The sequence below is a fragment of the Anas platyrhynchos genome, chromosome 6 (genome assembly GCF_047663525.1).
Source record: "Anas platyrhynchos isolate ZD024472 breed Pekin duck chromosome 6, IASCAAS_PekinDuck_T2T, whole genome shotgun sequence".
Lineage (NCBI taxonomy): Eukaryota > Metazoa > Chordata > Aves > Anseriformes > Anatidae > Anas > Anas platyrhynchos.
Genome location: NC_092592.1, coordinates 31165173 through 31187268, shown reverse-complemented (window position 1 = coordinate 31187268; position 22096 = coordinate 31165173). Strand labels below are relative to the sequence as shown.

The 22096-nt window shown below is 43.5% G+C and overlaps 1 protein-coding gene across 2 annotated transcripts; it reads right to left on the bottom strand.

The window, feature by feature from the left end:
* Window positions 1-4363: 4363 nt before the first annotated feature.
* On the bottom strand, window positions 4364-21020 carry PDCD4 (programmed cell death 4). 2 transcript variants are annotated; one of them, XM_005014472.6, is made up of 13 exons: window positions 20829-21020; window positions 18638-18743; window positions 17276-17372; window positions 13874-14173; window positions 13203-13297; window positions 11448-11561; window positions 10991-11212; window positions 10612-10709; window positions 9286-9400; window positions 8389-8496; window positions 7227-7337; window positions 6379-6518; window positions 4364-5112 (listed from the first exon to the last, which is right to left on the bottom strand). In XM_005014472.6, exons 3-13 carry the CDS (start codon window positions 17313-17315, stop codon window positions 5052-5054), a joined length of 1404 nt encoding a protein of 467 aa, XP_005014529.1. In that variant the 5' UTR covers window positions 17316-17372; window positions 18638-18743; window positions 20829-21020; the 3' UTR covers window positions 4364-5051. The 2 variants fall into 2 exon arrangements, with proteins under 2 accessions (XP_005014529.1, XP_027316285.1); XM_027460484.3 differs by lacking the exon at window positions 20829-21020 and adding an exon at window positions 18888-19036.
* Between the last annotated feature and the right edge of the window lie 1076 nt (window positions 21021-22096).

The following is a 22096-nucleotide window of genomic DNA, read 5'->3' as shown; positions in this document are numbered from 1 at the left end:
ACAATCATCTGACTGTGTTAAGAGATTTATGGCCCGAGTTTACCATGTGTTAAAATATTGATTCTGTCTCTAACATATGCTTTAGACATTTACATTATTTTTTTTCTGCGTAGAAGGCTGGCTTCTACGTACAAAAGCTGGGACTTCAAAGTAGGATCCAGTGATGCTGGGTAAATACAAAGTGACGTAAGCGAAGCGCAAGTCTCGGATTTTTTCCACTCAATTAAATAAAGATAGCAAGAGAGACACTAAGCAGTGTGTGGCAGTGAGAAGCTGGAATAATTAAACAATAATATGACAGACGGTGCATTTACGGGCAATTACAGCATGCCTCTGCTGGCACTTGAAGGCACAAGGCCAAAGACTTAAGCGATTCAAACCACACAAGTAGAGCGGTAACCTCCTGGAAGTGCCAGCCTGGGCCTGGCAGCCCAGAGCGGGGCTTTTACGGAGCAGTGAGGCAGGCAAAAGGCTCCGCTTTTACCGGGCGTTATGGCTAGAGAGAGAACAGAAAGAGCAGCCGGCCAAAAAGCTGTTTCTGTGTCCCTTGGATATCGCATTTCCAGGCACTTGTGTGTGCCCAGCAGTGGAAGACAAACCTGCACGCTGAGCGAGGACGTTTCCTTCGTGGTGAACTCGGGAACAGCACCACGTCACACAGCAGAGTTAAAGCCGTTACATTCAGCAAAGTGAACCAAAAGAAATCACTCGTCTGTCAACTGCCTCCCAAAATCAAGGACTGGGTTAAACATCATGCTCTGGAGGCATTTGTGGTTCCCCCAGGGAGTCACCGAGGCTTTCTGCTCCCGGGACAGCAGCACCACCCTCCCCCTGCTGCCCGGACGGTGGGCTCTGTACCCTCTGGTACCACTCAGCACCTTAGGGGGACAACGGCATGAAATCTGCACACCTGTACTTTCACAAGCACTTGTATGAATTATTCGACACGCGTTAGCCAGGCTGGTGCACTGCATTTCTGACCCCATCAGCACATGCAGAGGAGAGACAAGCTCTAAATGTTTGGAAAAGAAGAGAGGGATCTGCCTGGAAAGCAAACACAGACAGGTGTTGTTAAAAGCATCTTAAACTGTCAACAAAGCACTTACTTAAACTTAGCACTGAGAGATGGGCAATTCTCATGAAAGCAGGGATATTTTTAAACACGCTGTGTCTGGAGTTACATGGCTATACGGGACTCTCAACCGGAGTTTTGTTTTTAAAGGACTCAATTCCAGACTTTCTTGTTGTATGAAAAAAAAAAAATGGAAAACATGAACTTGAAAGGCTCAAAAAACAGAATACAAATAAAAAGCATTTAAAATATATAAAGACAAAAAACAAGCCTCGTAAACAAATGGAACCGGCCATATTGCTTCACCTACATGTTTTGGGTTCTTTTCTTCTCCTTGGTAAGAGAAGATATTTCTCAAGACTTAAAATAAGTGTTGTTTTGTATCTGCAGGGCTTTCAGCAAGCGGCTGCCACGTTATGAAACTCTCCGGATTCCAGCAATGCACATCTCTGCTGCCTGCTGTACTCAGAATATCTGGGAAGAGGAGGAGGAAAACAAGCTTATCATTTATAAAATTATTGCTGGTTTTGTGGTTGTGAGGCTTTCTGCAGTGTACAAGAATAACTTGTTTGCGACATCAGTACAACGAGGATGTAACCTAGTGCGTTGTCCTTGTCTGGGGTGGTGCTCTCACACTGGCAATGAAGGCCTTTTCCAACCAACCTGAGTGATTCTATGATCTGAAGGCCGAGTCTCAGCACTTTAAAAAGCCACACGCAGTGAGGGCACAACTTGAGATGTGGGTATCACCACACAGCCCTGCTCCGAGTTCCCCAGGCACCTGGGTGCCACCTCTAACTGCACTTCCCTTTGCAGAATAAGACTGGGTAATTGAAAAACTCACGTCTTGTGTTGTTGTTCTTCCAACAAGAGCAGAACTAGGTCCTACATGCCATGCTTTCCCCTCCTGCTGACTGTGGTTGTCACTGCTGTAGTGAATGAATGCTGGCCTGACTCAAAGCTAAGCCCATCACTGCTTGTAAGGCACCTTGAAAAGGGCAACACCAAGCTCCAGACAATGTCCATGCCTCTCCCCCTCCTCTCTCATCCAGTCCTGAAGACGGTAACCGTGTTTTTTCCCCAATGGAAAGAGGTGTCTTAAAAGCAGACTTACCGGAGACTGCTGACAGCAATCCCCCCAGCCACTCCTCTATCTGTGCTATCAGCTTATAGACAGGCTGCCAAGCTGGCATTTGACTAGCTAAGAGAATGGATTTAGCATGAAGCCAGATTCCACTTCTCAGTCACTAAACATTCAAGTAACAACCCGAGTTGGCCATTGTTTCTTGCCACCAAGCAAACAAACCTCGCTGGCAGGAGAACTGTCTTGGGAAAGTGATTCCCTACGTGACTGAGGGGGGAGCTGGTTGTTACCAATGCCAACCCTCACATAATGCTGGACTCCAGGAGGTCATCGTCTCTGTCAAAACAACCATCTTGCAATTTAATTCCGACGTCTGGCTTTTCAGTTCATCTTCTGTTGCTCCGCAGGCCGTATTTGTCACCACAGGAGTAACTGTTGGCTTCACAGTGTAAGACTTTCACTCGTAACTGGCTGTCTTTTCCACTCGTTTCTAGCCAGCTGAGATGCTAGAAGGGTCGCTTTGGAAAATAATAAATAAATAAATAACCAAAATAAATAACTAATTACGTACATAAACACGCAAAGCCCAACAACACAAAAACAAAACCCAAACCTACCAAGTTACTAATCTGCAAACTGCACGTACCGTGTCAAATATCCTGGTCTACAGACATCCACAACCTTCATAAATCTGTCTCCAGTCCCTTGCCCTTTCCTCTCCCAATCAGTGGGGAACGCTAATTGGCACACCCCGACTAGCACAGCAGACAAAGGAGGCGGCCGTTCCCACCGAAACCAGCGGGAAGGCTCCTGCGCACTTCAAAGGGCCGCGAAGGATGTCCCGAGTGAGCAGGTCCATTTCAACGCCTCAGCGATGCCAATCTTTTGACCTGCGAGTGGAATAAAGTGAATCAGAGCACGGACTGGGCTGCTGGGCCGTGCTGGCCCATGCCGGCGGTGTTGTCTTTGGCCGGCTCCACAAAGGCAGGAAACGAGGCGGCTGCAGGGCCCCACACGTAGCGAGGGAGCTGTGGGGTGGCAGCGGGATACCTGAGGGGCCAGCAGCTGCCCACCGCAGGTTGCCGTGGAGGAAACAGCCCTAGCAGAGTACGAGTAGGGGCTCTGTGTAAGTGTCGGGGAGGTGGTGGTAGGGAAGCTGGAGTTAAATGCGGACCCCAGAGGGGCTGGGACCCCGTGGCTGGTAGCTCTGTGGGTCAGGAAGCTCGGGGCTGGCAGCACCGATACAGAGCAGAGAGCACAGGTGGCAGAAAGCTGTTTGGCACTCGTTTTGGTTCTGATTCGTGACTTATTGGGTTCATCTGTGCTTTTCCCCACAGCCCCTGGAGGAGGAGGCTGAAGGGCGCTCCCAGCATTTCAGTGCAATTAAACAAATGGTTGCCGAGGCCGGGTCAGCAGGGAGCAGGCTTTCACCACACAACCCGGGGCGGGCAGGGCGCGGAGCCCATCCCATAACACTACCAGGGCCCGGGCGGGGCGGGGTGACCCGCACACACCCCAGGCGGCCAGGTCAACCTCGCGGGACTACCCCAGGGCCTCGCTGCCGGCATTCCTGCCCGCACCGTAAGGACTACATTTCCCAGCATGCACCGAGGGAGACGCCCCCACATGCAGAGCGCAGCGCCGCGTGGTGCACGCCGGGATTTGTAGTTCTCCTGGCGGCGGCGGCGCCATGCCGGAGGGGAAGGCTGCGTTCCGCGAGGTGCTGCCCAAGCAAGGTAGGGGCGGGCGGGTATGGCCTGGCTCGGCACGGCCCCAGCGCGCTGCCCGCTCACCCCCTGCCTGTCCCCTCCCCAGGGCAGCTCTCGACCGAGGACGTCCCCGCCATGGTGCTGTGCAAGCCCAAGGTGCTGCCCCTCAAGTCGGTGGCGCTGGAGAAGCTGGAGGAGCTGCAGCGGGCGGCGGCCGAGGCGGCCGGGAGGGCCTCCGGGGGGGCGCCGGGCTCGCAGCGCTAGCGCCGGGAGCCGCCCGGCCCCAGGTAGGGGGAGGGGATAGGGGCAGGGGGCGTGTTAAAAGTGTTTTAACAACACTTTTTAAAATTGTTACTCGTAATTTAAGTGCTTAGTCACTTCTCCCTCGCATCTTCTAACTCGTATTGTGATAGATGTACGCCTTAACCCTCAACCCGTCAGAGATGGGAGCAGTTCAGTTTTAAAAACTCACTTTAAAAATGAAGACAGAAAGCAGAGTTTCACAAAAAATATTTTTAATATGTTTTTACCAGAACGTTTCACTTTTCCAGTTACATAGAAAAAACATTTCGACTGGTTTGGTAGGTGGTAGCTGGAACATCTAAAACCGACCTGCGTTTTGCCCCAGAACAGGTGAATTTGGCCCATGACCCAACAACTCCGTTTCCATGGGCTCTTTACAACAAAGAAATAGCTTTTTTTTTTTTCTCCCAAAGCACAGTATTTCTTCAGCAGCAATGAAAATGGGATCACAGCAGCTTAACTTGACCCTTCTATAAAGCTTTGTACAAGCCAGTGATTTCATGACGAAGACACTGTCCTTGAAAGAAAGAGCGGCAGTCAAACATCGATGCAAACATGGAATGATTAGGTCACAACGTATGGCACTTATAAAAAGGTAGCTTATTTGAAGGCACCACCACAGCGGAGTGGCCAGTTGTTCTACTATATGCCAAAAAAAAAAGTTTTCTGAAATTTATAAAACTATTTTAAAAAAAATGATTTGTACCCCAAAGATGTGTTTTTAAAAAAATATGAACTGTGCTAAGCAACTCTTAGAATTCTGGTATACAATATATGTGCGTACATATATACACACACACCAACAAGCACGCGTGTCTGTATATATATAGATATCTATCTCTTGTCCCTTTAAACTTCAGGCTTCGGGAGTCAGTTCCCACATTCAGTAGCTTTCTAGTTTAAGCCGGCCTCCATCTCCTTCGCTCACAAAACGCTTCCTGCCCCTGTAAGAAAGCACAAAGTATATTTTCAGGAAGTTTACAGTGGTGTAATTTCTTTTTCTCATCTATCCCTGTGAAGAATCTTCTCTTGATCTTGGGAGTCAAATACAAGGAGTAAAAGATTCAGCAAGATAGAGCTGACAATCACCCTTCAACTGCTGAAAATTCATCTGCATCTCACATCTCAGTTCATTTCTGGGAAGCCTTTCAAAATTTGCATTGCTTACCTTTTTCTATTTATTTTTGTAATTCATACTTGCAAAAGATGCTGGCCTGAAAGCCTAAAATTGGCATTTTTCTACCCCAAATTGAAGTACATAAGCCAAAAATGCCTCTCAATATATTCGTGAGAATTGAAGTATAATCAAGCATTTGCTGCAGCGATGACTTTCAACCCTCCTACTCCCCAAGCCCACAAAACAGTTGGTATCGGAATACAGACTAACTCAATATTAAGCCTGAAGTCCACATGTGGAGGCTGCTTTCAATGAAGTCACTAAACCTTCCAAACCTGATTTTTTGCAAGCTGTCAAGATGCTTTAAGAAGCCTAAGGAAACACCCGGACTGGAAAAGATGTAACAAGCAATATTCCCAATGCGCAAAATTGTGAGTAATGGTTTTAACACCAAATTTAAATTTTTACACACATTTCCCACAGGAAATGAAACTGAGCAGTAAGGAGAGAAAAGAATACTGGTGACCTGCAGTTCAAACAAACACTAACAAAACAAAAAGCACCTTACAAAGCCCACGATGGGCAGATAGTAAAGGATCAGGTACGTGGGGCTTACACCGCATAAATATCCTGGTTCCTTCTGAACAAAAAAGGAGAATTGGTTGTCTAATCCTAGAACTCTGCTAATGCTGTTTAGTATATTTAAGCTATTTTTCAAGCTTTGTTTTTCTTCCAGCTTTGCCTGCATGGATCATTGTGACATCTGACTCTTGCGTCTCAGTGATGCGCTGATCTCTGCCCAGGAAATCGGCAAAGCTGAGAGGAGAGGCGGGCCTTTGTCCTCTGCAGAGCAGACAGGCATGGTGCCTGGGATTCAGCAGAGGCCCTGCTTTGCTCAAATATTTATTCCAGCCTCCATGTAAAAGGTTTTGTATTAGTGCAGCTTTTTAATAAACCGTTTCCCAGTCCAACCCTCTTCTGCTCTTCCGTCTTTCCTAGTTTTGGGTTCCAATCTCTAACACTCAGGTCACGAAGATCCTGCTTTCTGTTACCTACAGTGGGGATAAAAAGCAGTATCTAGTAAAACATCTACCTTGAAGGACAGAGGTCTCTCAGTGGTTTGGAGATGATTCCGGCCTGAAAGCATTCCTCTACAAACCGCTCCAGCACAGAATAGGAGTGTGGCACATCCAGGTTAATGTCAGGGATTTCACAGTAAACTCGTTCGTAGCCCTGCAGTGTAAGAAAGCAAATGATCTGGTTATTCAATGATTATATTATTTTAAAACGCCCTTTTGCACTCAGAGGATGATTTTTATGTAATTTCAGACAGTTTCAACAAACTGAAAGCAGAGCACCTGCAAATTAGTGGCAAAGCAAAGTATAATACCAACCAATACCACAGTATTACGTAACTACCCATCTATATAAATACACCAGCTGAATTTTTAAGCTTCTTAAGTCATACATTCTGTGCGATCTGGATTTCTGCGATAGCCAGGCTGCTTTTGCACGGGTAGTAACAGAAGGAAGAAAACACACTTCTTGATTATGAAGTATACTGGATACGAAAAATAATTTTAAAGACACGTAGCTATATCACAGCATACTATGATTGATTTTATGCAATTAAATGATAAAAAAGCAGTTGAAAAATCTTAGAGTGAAGATTCAGATATTCTGTACCCCACAGCTGAAGAGAAAACCGCTGCTCAGAACCCCTTTGTACTCCCTCCAATACACAAGAAAGGTGTATGAGGAAAATGCCATTTTCTGTATGAGATAATGGCATTATCTGTATGGGATACAGAGTGACCGTGGAGGGAAGGGAGGAAAAAAGCAGCAGAGTCAGCAATGGACTATAAATACTTATTAAAAGTGGGTAAAAACTAAGCAAATTTTTAAAGACCTCATCCAGTATTCTGTAAGTGCCACACTTACTCTTTTCATTTGGTCCACAGTGATGACAGAAGATCTCCAGAGAGATTTCAGCAAATCCAGCATCATTTTAAAGGTCTTTTCTCCAGTTGACTCCAAAACCATCACAATTGCCTAAAACAAATCATGTAAGCATTTTAACTGAAAAGAAAATAGTGGTTAAAGTACACATGTAAGCACATGAAGTACAAAACGCAATGAACACATTACTGTGCATTTTCTGACGAGACAGGTCCATTCGTTACAAGCAGTCACAATTCCAGTATATTATTATTTGAAAAGAAAGACTGATGAAAAGTTATTTGCATAAAGATAAAAGGTATAAAGAAAAAGAAAAAAAAAAGCAGAAAGGACTAGACAGAGTGCAGAATATTTCCTGGTTTGAGAGGTATATGACTACCCATCTGGTTGCTGCAGCACAGATGAATTTTGTGTCTATGATTTTTGCATCCAGGACTTTAGAGGAAAATTTACAACTTAACCGGTCTCCACAAACCCCATCAACCAAGAGGTATCTGTTTTCTATCCTAAGAGGATTTTCTAAAAGGAGTCAATTTATTGAAAAGTAAATGTTGCAGTTCGTGGGTGTTTGGTGTTACTGGTGAACAACCATCTCCCAGTTTGGCAGGTAAGAGTACAATTCCGAACAGTCACCTTCCACATAAAACAAAGATCCTTCTCTCATATAGTCTGGTTCTAAAACATCTCAAAGCTTTTTACAGATGTACTAGAAGGAATAATTCCACCCTAAAGAGAAAGCTTCATAACTTAACAAAAATAGGGAACACCCATTAGAATACACAGATGTCTAAAATCTGTTGTAGTACGGAACTAAAACAAGTCAACACCAATACAAGCTATGACTTTGCTACTATTCCTCAGCAGAAAATAAGCTGACCTCTTATTTCTCAGAGATCTGTAATAATCTAAACACAACAAAAAAAATTAACTCTGGATATTCCCAGAGGGACCAGCAACTTCTTGCACAACATACACACAGTGAACACATAAACCATTAGCTTGACATGAAATAATTTAGTTATTTAAATAACATCAGAACTTGCAACCTCAGCTTCAAATTCCAGTTACGTTATATGCATGCCCACATCAAAACAAAATCTGTTGGCTTTACTGGCAATCCTCAAAGGGACTGATTTCTCCTTACTTCATACACAAGTTCATGGTGAAAATGGGGTACTTCCAGTTCCTGAAGGCAACGTTCAGCTTCCAGTACATCTCCGGAAAGCAAATACTCTTTCAGCAGCATATCAATCTATTGAATTTTAAAACAAAACAAAACTAATTAGATACAAGATTTAAAAGCTGTCAACTGTTTTGATGATGATCTGTTTTTTTCATGCTGCATAATCAACCTGGCAGCAAGTTAGTTCCTGAAACTTGCAGCTAGTGTTTTTATAAACGTAATTAAATTGAGACCTGAAACACAAAGTAAGCCAAATACCTGCTCATAATGTAATACAGATATGCAAGCACATTGTTTTGTAAGATACCTACATGAATTTATCTTCTCACTTGAGCTCCTGTCATCTGCTACACTCACAAACTAGGAATTACAATGTGACTGCTTCCTTTAAACCTCCTTGCTTCATAGCAGGGACCACCAAGCTTCCCTGTTTCTGCCTCCTCCCTCTTTTTTGAGTTATTACAGTGCTTTTAATCACTGATGCCAAAAAGATAGTTTAGTTTAGCCAGTTTCATGTTGGCTCCTCTATTACTTCATCATTTTGTACTGTGAACTCCTAAAAGCTAAGTGCTTAAAATTTTGCTTAAAGTAAGAATAGGTGTAATCTTGCAATAAAGAGTATTACCTAGTATGTTCCCCCCCCCCCCCCACTGACCACTACAGACATCCATTTCCATCCACAAATGGATCTACATCAGTTTTTAAAACCTACTTTGTATAAAAAAATAAATAAAATAAAAGACAACACTCGAGACATCATTTTGCTATGGGATGTATGCATCTCTTTGCTCCATCCCAAACAAGGTAAGCTTAGACAAACAGTAAACTCTGGGGAGAAGAGTTTTGTACGTGAGTTACCTCTTTAACAAGGTGTTTCACAGACTGCTGGCCGCCTCCTGACCCCCACACGTTGTCTATACGCTTTCCGCCCTTTGTCACACTCAGCAACACAGTGGCTCGGTCCAGAGCCGCTCTAGAAAGAGAAATTCAAATTTTAGTAAAGTTTCATAATAAATCTCTAGAAGACATCTGTAGCATCAACACCCTCACCCCCACCATTCTTCTCTGACCAAAGTGATCCTATCTCTGGGAAAAGGTCAGGTTTAGTAACTCCATTGGGCCTTCCAGATGAAGACGCCAGCAAGAGAACCCTTCCTGTGCTCTCTTTCTGCCACCCTTACGCTTTCGGTTATGCTGTGCTCTGAACAGGGAACAATCCTGCAATGGTAGTGTTTCTGTGTCATCAGTGCAGAACCTGAAACAGTCTCATAGGAAAGAATTTAATAGTTTCTTTTGTAGAGAGGAACTGGGCTCCAACAAAAATGCAGGTTAGCATGTGCATCTCAGAACAAGAGGCTTGAGTTGTTTCCATGCTGAAAAGTGGCTTTTGTACTGAAATGTTTTCTGTCTAAAGAATTGTGAAACCTTTGGAATTTAAGCCAAGACAGCATTTCAGAAGGCAAATATGTAGTTGCAAAAATGTTGTGAACTAGGGAAGTTTGTTGTTTCATTGAGAAAAAAACAGTGGAAAAAAAAAAAGACAGCTCCAGTTAAGCACCATTAGAAGTTGTATGAGTTTTAGCATCTCAGTATCAAGCCTGAAACATACTTATGGGGAAAGAATTAAAAATGCATGGCTAGTTTCTGAAATGCTCCTCTTTGCTCAGAGATTGCTCCTTCAGACTTCTCACCCTGGAACTGAAAACAATTCTATTTATTGATAAATGAAACATCACAAAGGAAGTCTAGGAAGGCACTACACAAACTTAAAATCTTTGTGAGGCAAAACACTTGATCACTTGCATATTTCATAACATATTTACAGCAGCTGTCCTGATGCTATTAGTCTTTAGTCACATTAAAGACTTTTCTCTGTAGAAAACACAACCTTCTATAGTCGCGTCTAGTTTCAGCTCAGGTTATCCCCCCCAAAACGTAAGCCAGACAAAAAAACTGACAAGTTGAACTCCAGTATATTGAATATAGTTTTAAGGCACTTTCAGTATTTCTCCTCTGGCATCAGCAATTCTGGATTTTGTTGTTGCAGATGTGGGTTTTTGATAGTTTGAAATTAGAAAAGCAATTACAGAACCACATGGTTCATCCTGAAGCCTCATATTCACGATTTTCTTCTTAGGCATGTGGAATAGAAAAAAATGTTGCTATAGAAAGCAAGGAACTTACCGAGCTTGGATGCAATCCACAGTTCCTTTGTAGCCATCTATGTAAGTACTGCTTAAAATCCCATCTCCAACAGCTCTAGCTATAAACTGGCCCACCAACTATAAAAAAAAAAAAAAAGAAGCATTTTTTAAATAAACCTTGAATTTCAAAACAGCTTAAGTAGAAAGTTACAACGTATTTGGTTTTAAGATTTTATTTAAATGAGACAGCTCAAAGTAGAAAACACAGCCTGGGAAACTGGATAGGGGATTACAGATACCAAGACGATCTATAGCTGTTTTTCAAAATGCAGAGCCTTGTTTCAATTTGCTTGATGAATTTTAGCTGTAATTTAGAAGGAAAAGGTTTTGACTTCTACCACAAAAATTTGCAGATATACCTGGGGTGCCCTGGGAGAATCCAACACCAATTCAGGTAGGTCTTTAAGCAGTTTGTCAAATGATTTTTCCACGTCAGTTTTGCTTACTACTGTCCCGCAAAGGTCGGAGATAAGCTTAGATGTCATTTCCCTGTGGCTAGCCTTCCCCTCCAACGCCAAGGAAACAGCCAGCACTGGCACGCTGTATTTCATTTCACCGAGGTTTAGATCCTTCAGCATCTCCTGAATAAGATTTGAAAAACAAAACAGATTAACATTTCATCATTTCAATATTAAATATATATTATAAACAAATACGTATACACACATACACGTACGCTTCTGCTTATGTAATGAATAGAACTGCTTAGCTATTTTTACTGCACATTTCTTGCCAACGCTCATTTACAGCTGGCAGTTGGATTCCCTCGTGCACTACAGGTTTGCCCCCTGAAGTAAATAAAGGCACGTGACATACCGAAACCTCGTTAGTATCTCCATGTTCGAAATATTCCTGTATGATTGGTGTCAGAGTTTTTTCAAATGCTCTTTCATCCAGAGGTAGAACTACTGTTTCGTAGACACAGTTCTCCTATTTCAAAAGAAACAAAAGCATAAACCCTTTTGTAAACAGTACTCACTTCTTAAATCTTCAGCAGCATTAATAGCATCAAAAAACGCCTTCTACATCCCTAATGCTTTTACAGTCTCGGTAGTTAGTATTCTACCAGAAAACACCAGATTATGTCTCTACAGTTTAACTGTGGATGATGCTGGCTAAATGTCACGTTTCTTATATTTTGAATTTACTGTTCAATGACAGAAAATAGTTCAAACTCTGTCACTGCATTTCTGCTGACACCATACGAACACAGAGATCAAGTACCTATGTACTCAAGGGAGGGTGACAGAAACTGCTGTTAAAGCCCAGCTGAGTTATCTGTGCTGCAACAGAAGATTTAACTTCTAGCAGCCTTCCCTGCAATGGCACTTCTGTCCCTGACAGCACGACAACAAGCCTGCCTGTTTTCCCTCTTCCCTGGAGGGACTTTGTGATTAGACAGGTGATAGTATGAAAGAGAAAGGCATTTTCAGAACATTTGTGAGTGAAGACATTCCCTAAAGAGAAAAAGGAATCACACAGCAGCTGCCTCCTGTATAACCTGGTTCTGAAGAGTTCTCCACTATAATTCAGTTCCTCAAAGACTACAGAAGTAATACTCAGAGCAATACTAGAGATCAAAGCAATATTTAAAAGAAAAAAGAAGTTTCCAACTAATATCTATCACGGTCAAGAATTCCAGCAGAAGACCAAAAGCCTATTTTTCCTATCACAATAGACTATGTTTACAAAAAGCTAAGCACGCAGGTATTCCTTGGAATATTAATTCTTCATAAAACTTCATTTTATGAAACCATCAGGTTTGTTTTCAATAGCCATGTCTGCTGATGTCAGTGTTGAATTGCAGGAAAAAATGATTGTGAAAACAGGTTCTTGCATACCAAGATAGCATCGTCTCAGCAGCTATGGTTACGAGCAGCAACCTCTGCTCAAAGGATTCCTCCATCACTGTGGGGATGTTGTGCACACCTTACTTATGGTCTCACAAATGTATTCATCACAGAGACCTCAGTAATCTGTGTCCATAACCTGTGTTTCTCTTTCTCAGTGATTTAACTTGATACAGAACTATTTGCCCAATGAGCTTTCCATTTTTCTCCCCTGATAATGTCTGTAAGGTACAATCTTCCACAACATATCCTAAACAAATACCAAGCAGACAAGAAACGTGTATGTTGGAAATATAAGGAAGAGAAATATAAGGAAGAGAACAATCCCTAACAGATACTGTCATGGACTAAACTCCCAACTTAAGAATCTCTGTGGTATTTTTAACTTGGTGCTTGCTTGCAATTTAGAGCAGCGTTGCAACATTCACCTCCATGGGAACAAGCAATGAAAGAACACACCTGGGAAAACCACGCTGCCTAGTCAGACACAGAGGGAAAGTTTAGGTCTAAGATCTATAGTGTTACGCTACCACACTCCTACATCACACCCCTTTAGCTAGCCAACAATCCATTACTGAACATAAAAATGAGCATTTAGTACAGCCAGTCCAACACCCGCATAACTTGTGAGGTTAAACTTTCATTAATATAAGCATCACAGCAATTTTAAGTAATAAAGGAAATCAAAACAAGCATTGTGCAAGGAAATTATTTGCCCTACCTGGTCATCATCGTAATTAGGATCCTTAATATCTACTTCTTCCACATCATACACTTGACCTGGTGTTCCCCAAACTCCTTTACCACCTGCTCCACCTGGCGAAATAGAGGACAGTAAGCAAGGACAGTCAGTTTACATGCAATAATTTCAGTTCAACCCAACATTCTTTGACTCAGTATGTGCTTGTGACCACCTCCTGACTCTAGCCATATTTGCTGAAAATGACAGAAGTGTCTCTCTGACACATTCCCACTTCAGCAACCAGTCTTTTCATTACTTTCCAGTAAGACACTAGATGAATGAAACTGTGTAAGAATTGCTGAAGTTTGAAACAACTGTACTTTTGAATATAGCCATGCTTTCAGTTTGCATTAGTAACAGTCCTGTGTACCGCCTCAACGCCAAATTGTTCAAATTTATATTCAATTTACTATTAAAAGATTACTTCAATTTACTATTAAAAGATACCTAACTCAAAGACACAAGTTACTTAATGATACTCACAAATTTTTGATATAAGATTCCACCTAGCTCCTATTGCCACCTAGCAACTAAAAAAGCAAATGCCTGCATAGACTGTGGGCTACAAGTATGGTTCTCAGTGACAACAAAATCCCTATGTTCTTGACAGAATCATCATCACAGTAATCTTTTCACTGAGCTACACCAACCTTTCTTTGGCAGACCCCTTCCCTTTCCGGACCGGGACCGCCTATCCAGGAGTTTCCCCTTTGGGCTCGTTGGAATGACAACTCCAGTCTTCTGTGTCTCTCCATTCTCGCTGACAGAGTCTCCTCGCCCAGAATCTCTGGAAGAATTTTTCCTCAACCGTCTCTTGGCTTTAGCGTTTATTTTGGCTTCAGTAATCGAAGTTGCAGGAATCCAATTTCCATTGATTTCAGTCTTTCGTTCGTCAGACCCACCATTTTCTTCATCACCGGAAAATGGAGCATCACTGAGGTTCTCAAGTTCTTAAAAAGGAGGCAAAGTGGAAATTTTGTTACTGTTTTAAAGTATTTTATGTTAAAATACCAAAATGCTGCATTTAAAATGGATTACAGCATTTAATAGCACTCATATTCAACAGGCAAGCGGTGGTGTTTGATTTAAATATGTCCACACATCACAGTAATAAGGCGTTCCTTATCCCCCTCCACATACCATCCACAATCTAAACAGAGCATATGTCAAGAGGCAGACAGCAAATGAATAAACCATTTATAAACAGGTAAACCGCAAAGAACTCCACCCGTGTTAAACAATCTATCAGAATTCCTCAGCACAGAAGGTCTAGGTGCCCTGTTATCACCCCACCCACTCATCGCCTGACTTGGAAACAAACAGAACTGCCAGTGCAGTAAATTTTGTAAGAACTCAGCAATGTTAACAGAATGATCACCGAAGTGAAATTAATTTCCTACATCATCAAGCAACATTCCTCTCATTCAAGGAATTTCAAACAAAGCTCACCATCTGGAAAAATCAATGATTTACACTTTAAAGAATACAAGAATGAGATCACTAATTTCTGTTTTTAAAGGTATGAAAAAAGTGCAGTTTAATACAAAATCTGGAGAGGTTGGTAACAAACTTTGAAACAATATGATCTGTCTTCTTTAGGGATTGTTCCTTACTGCGGGGTAGGTCTTCTAAAAATTACCATGTTTTTTTTCCCCAGTAAAAACATATGTAACAGGACCTGTTTCCTTTTAAAACACCCTCTGCACAATGAAAAAAGCCCTCTCACAACTTAAGAATCCAAAAATATCTCACAGCATTGAAAGGTGCAATAATTTCATTGATTGTCACAATTTTCTTAAGTTAGATGCAAATTTGAAATGTGCATTAAAGTCTTGTATTGCAGAGAGTTAGACTTTCCCCCACATGAACTCTATGGTTCAGCAGAATGTTTTATTTAGCGCAAAAGTCCCTGTAATTTTTTCTTCCCCCTCTTCTTCCTTCTTATTTTTCTGCAGTTGGTAGAGTCTCACAGCCACAGCCTATGGCCCCAACCCCAGGATGTACACTGATGAGGCGCACAGAAGAAGCTGCTTTTCCAGCTGTGCCAAACCTGCTTTACAGAAAAGTTTGCAGCCCTAAACCCAGAACATGAAGAGTATTTTAAACTTCTATTTGAAGGTAGCCAAATGTATTACTTTACCATTCCAATACATTCTAATTAAAAACGTTCATTTGGCAACAGTTCTCAGAACAGGATTTTTTTTTTTCAATTCAAAACAAGCTCATGAAAATGTTTTGAAAGCAAAGTGCACTAATAAAATATTTCCAACCTCAAAGTATTTACTCATATCAAAGAGGACACTGCACTGCAAAATGAAGAAATCCTGATGCAACTGCCTCCTTCATGATCAAAGAAGCAACATTTAGATATTAGTGCTCACAGATGTGAATGCTATAGCTGAACAATAATGCAGTCATTCCCATATAAGCTTCATCTTTCCACTCATTACTCCCACAAAAGCATTCCCTTTATGCTTGCAGCAAGCTAAAAAAAGAAAAGCATCCATTACGTACAGAAAAGAATTCCCACAACAAGCACTCTCAGCTTTATAATATTTTAATACCACAATGAAAGATTTGCATAAAGCTAGCAGAGGGCAAAAAAGCAAAACTGAACAGGTTTCCTTCCTTCTCTTCCCCAGGGAGCCCTCGCCAGCAGAACCAGCTCATCTCAGATAACTGAATTAAGATTCTGCACCATGCCCAGTCTCCCATGAATTTCTCCAGTTCAGACCTGCAACCAGGCTATACAGGATCTACACTCTTCAATGACCACTTATTTCTCTCCATTTTCAAAGAAAATGGTCAACATTTAATTAACACAAGTCAATCATGACTTTGACTACTAAGGAAAAAAGGGGGAGACTACAGTGTAGCCTCTACACAGTCCCAATCTCAGGTTCAAGTCTAAATTTAATCATCCACAGGAAACATCCAACCCATAAGATTCAGGATTTCATACTGCATTACTGATTTCTTACTACATTTTCTTTTAACTTTTACGTAACACCACCTGTAGCCTCTTACTCCACAATACTGTGACCTACTGGCCCTCCACTGTTAGTCACCTAATTAGGTTGAGAAAAAAAACAGATTAAAGTTAAACTAGCTTTGAATAATTTTATAAATCTCTTTCATTAGAAGTACACAAAAAATGACGTAGATCTTTCCAATGTCTCATTTTAACATCACATATACAAGCAGGAACAGCATCCTATACACTTTAAGGCTTTGCTTACCACGTATTAAAAAGTTATCCAAATTGATCTAATTAACCTGCTATTAAGCCTAGCAGGCATAGTTGAAAGCTGTGCTTTTATGGGCACTACTATTAGACAAAAAGAACGTTCAGCAAATACTTACCTACCTACAAGTTTCATTTGACCAAATTAGATCAATTTAGATATCTCACAGCCTCCCATCCATTATCCAAACGTCATTCTAAAATGCTGAGAAGCAACGCATCTTCTGCAGCAAACTAATTCAAGCTTAAAGTAAGAGTTCATATGCAGAATGCTGCCACTTCAACTGCATTGCATACTATCTATAACATATATGTAATTTAAAAAAAAAAAATATTACAAAACCTACAAAAACTAATTGACATAAGAAGGTTGGTGCAGATCATCACAATCTCTGGAAGGCACATAAAAACAACATGAAATTACATTAATTTGACCAAGCATGATAAAATGTGCTTGTGATATGGACCAAGCTGTCAATTTCAAGGCAGTTTCACACCTGCCTTTACACCTGCACTACTGAAAAATCACATGACAGAGTCGAAAGTCACTATTTACTAACTTATGGGAGAAATATCATTTTCAGAGAAGCTTCAAAATAAACATCAAGCAGGATATTGTAACATATACTTGAACGAAATACCCTTTAAAAAAAAAAAAAAAACAACTTCACCACATATTCTGTAAATATGTGAAGTTTTTTTCTTAAAGCAGTAGTGTTAAAAATTAACAGGCAATACAATTTACAACAGAGAACACTTTAGGTCAGCTAAGCAAATAAAAGTAAAAGGTACTGAATCTATTACTTACCTGTTGTGTTAACATAAACGTGCTCCTTTTCTATTTCCATAGTTGCTTAACAGAACTGACTGTGAAATGTAAAGTCTCAACGCTTTCCCTTCAGGGCCTAAACGGAAAAGGAGAAGCCCAGGTGAAGAAAAGCACTAGACTAAATCCGAAAGGAGTACAGAGTTATAAAGGCTTCACCCACAAAATATGTTTAAGTTACACTTATCTACCAGCAGCCACTGAAAAACTCCTGAGAAGGTAGAAGATGTAACATGAGACAGCACCACCCTTAAACACATCTATCAAAGCCTTTATGTCTTAGCAGTTGTCAGTTCTGCTGCTTATATAGGAGGAACCAGGATAAAAACCGTTATGTTAAGGGTACAAGTCCCCTGTATGCAGCTTTTTTAAGTTGATAAGTCACCTCTATCAACCTAGGACCGTCCACCTCTGCAGAGCAGTTATCTACACAAGCACGCAATATCAATGTAATAATTGCATCCACAAGAGAAATGTTCTTCAGGTTGAACTATACTGATAAAATGGTACCAGTTTATCGAGTTCAGACAAATCCTTAAAAAACAAGACACTTTTTGTTCCTCCCCTCAAGGACACCGTGGTTATATTTTAACGTATGTGTTTATGTACAACTGTCAAACTTTCACATGTCTCTGTGCCAATCAGCACAGGGTAAGTTTGAACATTTCACTTTTTTTTTGTTACTCTCTTTTCCCAGCAGCTGCTATTCCACAAACCACCACAGGTCACTGTGAAAGAGCTCATCTCTCCCGAGCTCATCCATCTTCCCTTTACGTACACAAAATTAAAGCAGCCTCACAACTCCCCATGCACTATTTTTTTTTTAACCTGCGAGATCCTCACAGATCGCTTTGTAGTGCTGTGACTATGACCAGTACGTGCCTGTCCCATCAGAACACCGTCGCTCTTCTTTTTCATCCATTGCTGCCCTGAAAGCAGCTTACCGTTGAGTGGCAAGATTGTGACACCAAACGGCATCGCTCCCTTCCGCTTTTCTCCTTTCCTGGTTTTCCCCTTTTATGCCCACTTTCCTGCCACAGACCTACCAACTGCACATGATTCATGGCAGCGCGCTGACAGGAAAGGAACTGAAGGGTTAGGGCACGGTACCAAACTGCCACCACATTGTCATTTCCTAACATCCATCCCAACAGTTAATTTAATGCAGTACACAATCCTCCTTGTCCCCATACTATTTTTAATCATGGAACATCACAAATATCCAGCATTGGAAGGGACACGTTGAGCCCAACCCCCTGGCACCACACGGGTCTACCCACAGCTTCAGAACAGGGAATTTTGCCTCACATTTGCTCAATTCAGACACGTTTGCTTGGTGTTTACCTCACACAGTCATCCAGCAGCTCCTCCTCAGGGCTGGCCGTGCGGTGGGTCTATGCCAGCAGCGCTGCACCCCTCTCAGCGGGACATCCCATCAGCCGCTGCACCTCTTTGAAAAAGCAGACAAAACCCCCAAATTCAGCACCAATTAAGAGAAAGACGTCGTTTATAACAGAACTTTAGGTTTCAGGTGGGATAATAGGCGTCGATTAGAGCCCTGGCTGCAGCTCCCCACAGCAAGGCTGCCCCGCACCTCACGGGAGCCCCTCGGGGCCCGCCGGGCCGGGCGCCTCCCCTCAGCCCTCAGCCGGGAGCGGGACCGTTAGGGGCGGGGCGGGGCGGGGCCGGGCTCGGCTCGGTTCGGCTCCGCTCGGCTCCGCTCGGCCGGGCCCCGCCCCCCGGCCCCGCTTGTTTGGGTTTTCTTCCCCCCAGCGACACGGCTGCGAGCGGCGCCGCTGATTGGCTGGCTCCCGCCCGCCGCCTCGGCCAATCAGCGCACTCGGGTGAGGAGGTGGGGGGGGGCTCGGCCCGCTGGGCACAGAAGGGAGAGGAGGGGGGCGAGACCATGAGGGGAGGGGGGAGCGGGACGGAACCATTCGGGCGGGGAGGGGGCCGCGGCTGGGCTGTGTGGCCTGTACCTACACCCCTACAGTCCTACACCACTACACCCCACAGTCCTACACCCTGCACACCTACAGTCCTACACCACTACAACCTACAGTCCTACACCCTCACCCAGCCCCAGACCTCCACCTTCCTGCCTCATGTGCAGGTTTGACATGGAGGCAGCCTCACAACCCATCCACCCATGCCCCCACACCGCCCCGCTGAGGGGTTTGTGCCCTGTAGGTTTTTCACTCCCCACAGAGAATCCCCCTCAGTTCGTCCCCTACCAGCTGGGTTTTACGCTGTTTTTTACATAAATGCCCCATGAGCTGAGTTTTATGGGGCTGTTAGGTATTATTCTGGTGGAATTTTGCCCCAAATCGGCGTGGTTTTGAGGGAGTTAAAAGCCAGGCTTCCCTTGTGTAAGAGGCTCCGAGTGCATTTGCTGGCCCGGCTCCACATGAATCATCAGAAGTAGGGTTAAGAATCAAAACAACAGTGATCTGGGAAACGAGCATGCGGCGTGATTGCTGTGTTTCTAGTGATAAATGATAAATGCTGCTCCCGTCGGGCAAATGACAGAAAGAAAATCTTTCTTGTTCCTGAAGACTCCAGGTTCCAGGCATTTTTTTTCCAGGCATTTTCAAGTTGGGACAGTTTCACATGCTCACACAAGGCTTTTTTTCATAAGCAACCCAGAAGCAGCCTCAAACTATGTTGTTCCCCCCATCAATCAAAAAATAATTTCTAGTTTGCTCTTTCACCCTAACCGAGTAGTACATACCACTACAGCTCAGAATTCTGGAAAATAATTTCTATCCACTAGCAAAGATCAGGGAATTCGGCTTTCCCTGCAGCAGGGCAGGAGAGGAGCTTGGAAGAGGAGAAAGGAGGTGGCAGAAAAAGCATTTTGAAATAGTGACAAGAGAAGATGCCACAAAACACATGGCAAATGCTACTACCAGGTGTAAAGCACCGCAGAAAATTTGGGGGAGGATTTTTCTGGTTAAATTTTGGACTGGGTCACTTCCACGAGGCCCAAAAGCAGGGTGATTAAATCAAGAGAAGATGAACGCTCCTGAACTAACCAGCACACCGCCAGACAAGAAAACAGAGTGGTTTTCCTTTCTTCTGCTGCACGTCTCTATTAGCACCCCGGTTATCAACCACTGAAAATCTTGTCTATGTTTGACTGTCCGTACTTTCAGATTTCTAAGACACTGTGACATGAAAAAGGACTGATGTGCATGCAAGATTATTTGTATTTTCCCACTGTTATCTACCAGCCTACTAAAAGATATCACCATTTTGCCTTCCCAGCCTCAAAACCTTAATATTGAACAGACAGAGCCAATCACACACAAATCTCTGAGCTGCAGAGAGCTGCTTGCTCCCTCCCTGCCTCCATCCCCCAGCTGTATTAATAGCCAACATACCTCCCAAATCCCCCTCGAAACAAGAGGGCAAAAAACCATGCATCGCTCAGACCAAACCCAGGTTTTCTTAGGAAAAAAGAAAAAAAAGAAAACAGAAGAAAAAAGCCCTTCTGAGCATCTGTGGGCAGCCCGCAGCTGCCACGCGAGGTTACCTGTACCAGGAGCTCTGCCACGCTGTGCCACACCGTGTCACACCGTGTCACACCGTGCCACGCCACGCCGCGTGGGGAGCCGCTGGGAGCCCCTGCTGCCCTCCACCTGGAGCAGAGTGCTGCAAGAGAGGCGAGCGGGTCACTTCCCAGCTCTCTTCCTCCCTTAGCGCCTGCTGGGTTGTTTTCAAACTCTCCCCTCCCTTTCTCGCTCGCTGGCCAAGCCCTCCCATGACACCCAGGGGAGGAAACCATTGGCTGGAGTTCCCCAAAACGCGTGGAGCAGCCCTTCCCCAGCCTGGGTCTGGAGCACACGCACCCTCGTGGGCGTGCTGCCGGCCTTTGCTTTTCATCCCACTGTGGCTCGCGTTGGCCATCGGCCCTCCCGCACCGCAGAGAGCAGCAGAAAGCAGAGAGGTTGCCTCTGGTTAAACACATCGCAGGGCATTTTCTTTGCACTCCCCACTGCGGATTTCTCAGAGTTTTACTTTCTGTTCTTAAGTGTTTTCAAAAGGCAGCGTCTGCGATCTTGAAACCTCAGCGGTTCTGTTTGATCACAATCTAGTCTGTCGCAGTGTCACTTAAAATATAGATTTCTATCCATAATGCAGACAGCAAAAATGTATCGTATCTGCTAAATCAATCTGCTCTGCTCAGTTCCCTGTCTCTTGGCCTTCTGGGTTCTTTGCCTTCAATGCACTTTTATTTTGTGTCTTCTGCAAGGGCTTCAAGGTGCCTTCATAAAATGAACTGCAAGCACAGCAATCCCACTCCTTACCAGTCAGTGTCAGCTCCGGGTTGAAAGGATGCTAAAGCACACCTTCACTTATTTAATGCTCAGTAATTAGATTTGCTTTTGAACATCCTCCTGCAGCCCTGTATGTGAGCTGGGGCAGGGCTGCCCTGCATCTGCAGCACCTGCTGGGGACGGGCACCTCTGGGAGGTGCAGGGGAATAGGCTCACATTTGTCTGAGGAAACTCAAGAGTCACTTGCTGAGATGTCTTTGGACAAGTGCTTTCCCAAACCATAGCTTGCCTGTCTGTATCGTGACTTGTGCACCCTGACAGTGCACAAAACTCATCCCTGTTCGTGCTTCTGAGTGCACCCTCCTGGCAGACACCCCAGGTTTGGGTTTGCATTGTAAAACTGTTTCAGGCATGTCTCCTCTGTGTTACAGTTGTCATCTGTTCATTCTTGCCTTAACAAAGACGATCATGCCTCTGAAAAGACACTTTACAGGAAAGGGCTGAACTTGTGAAATGTGCAGAA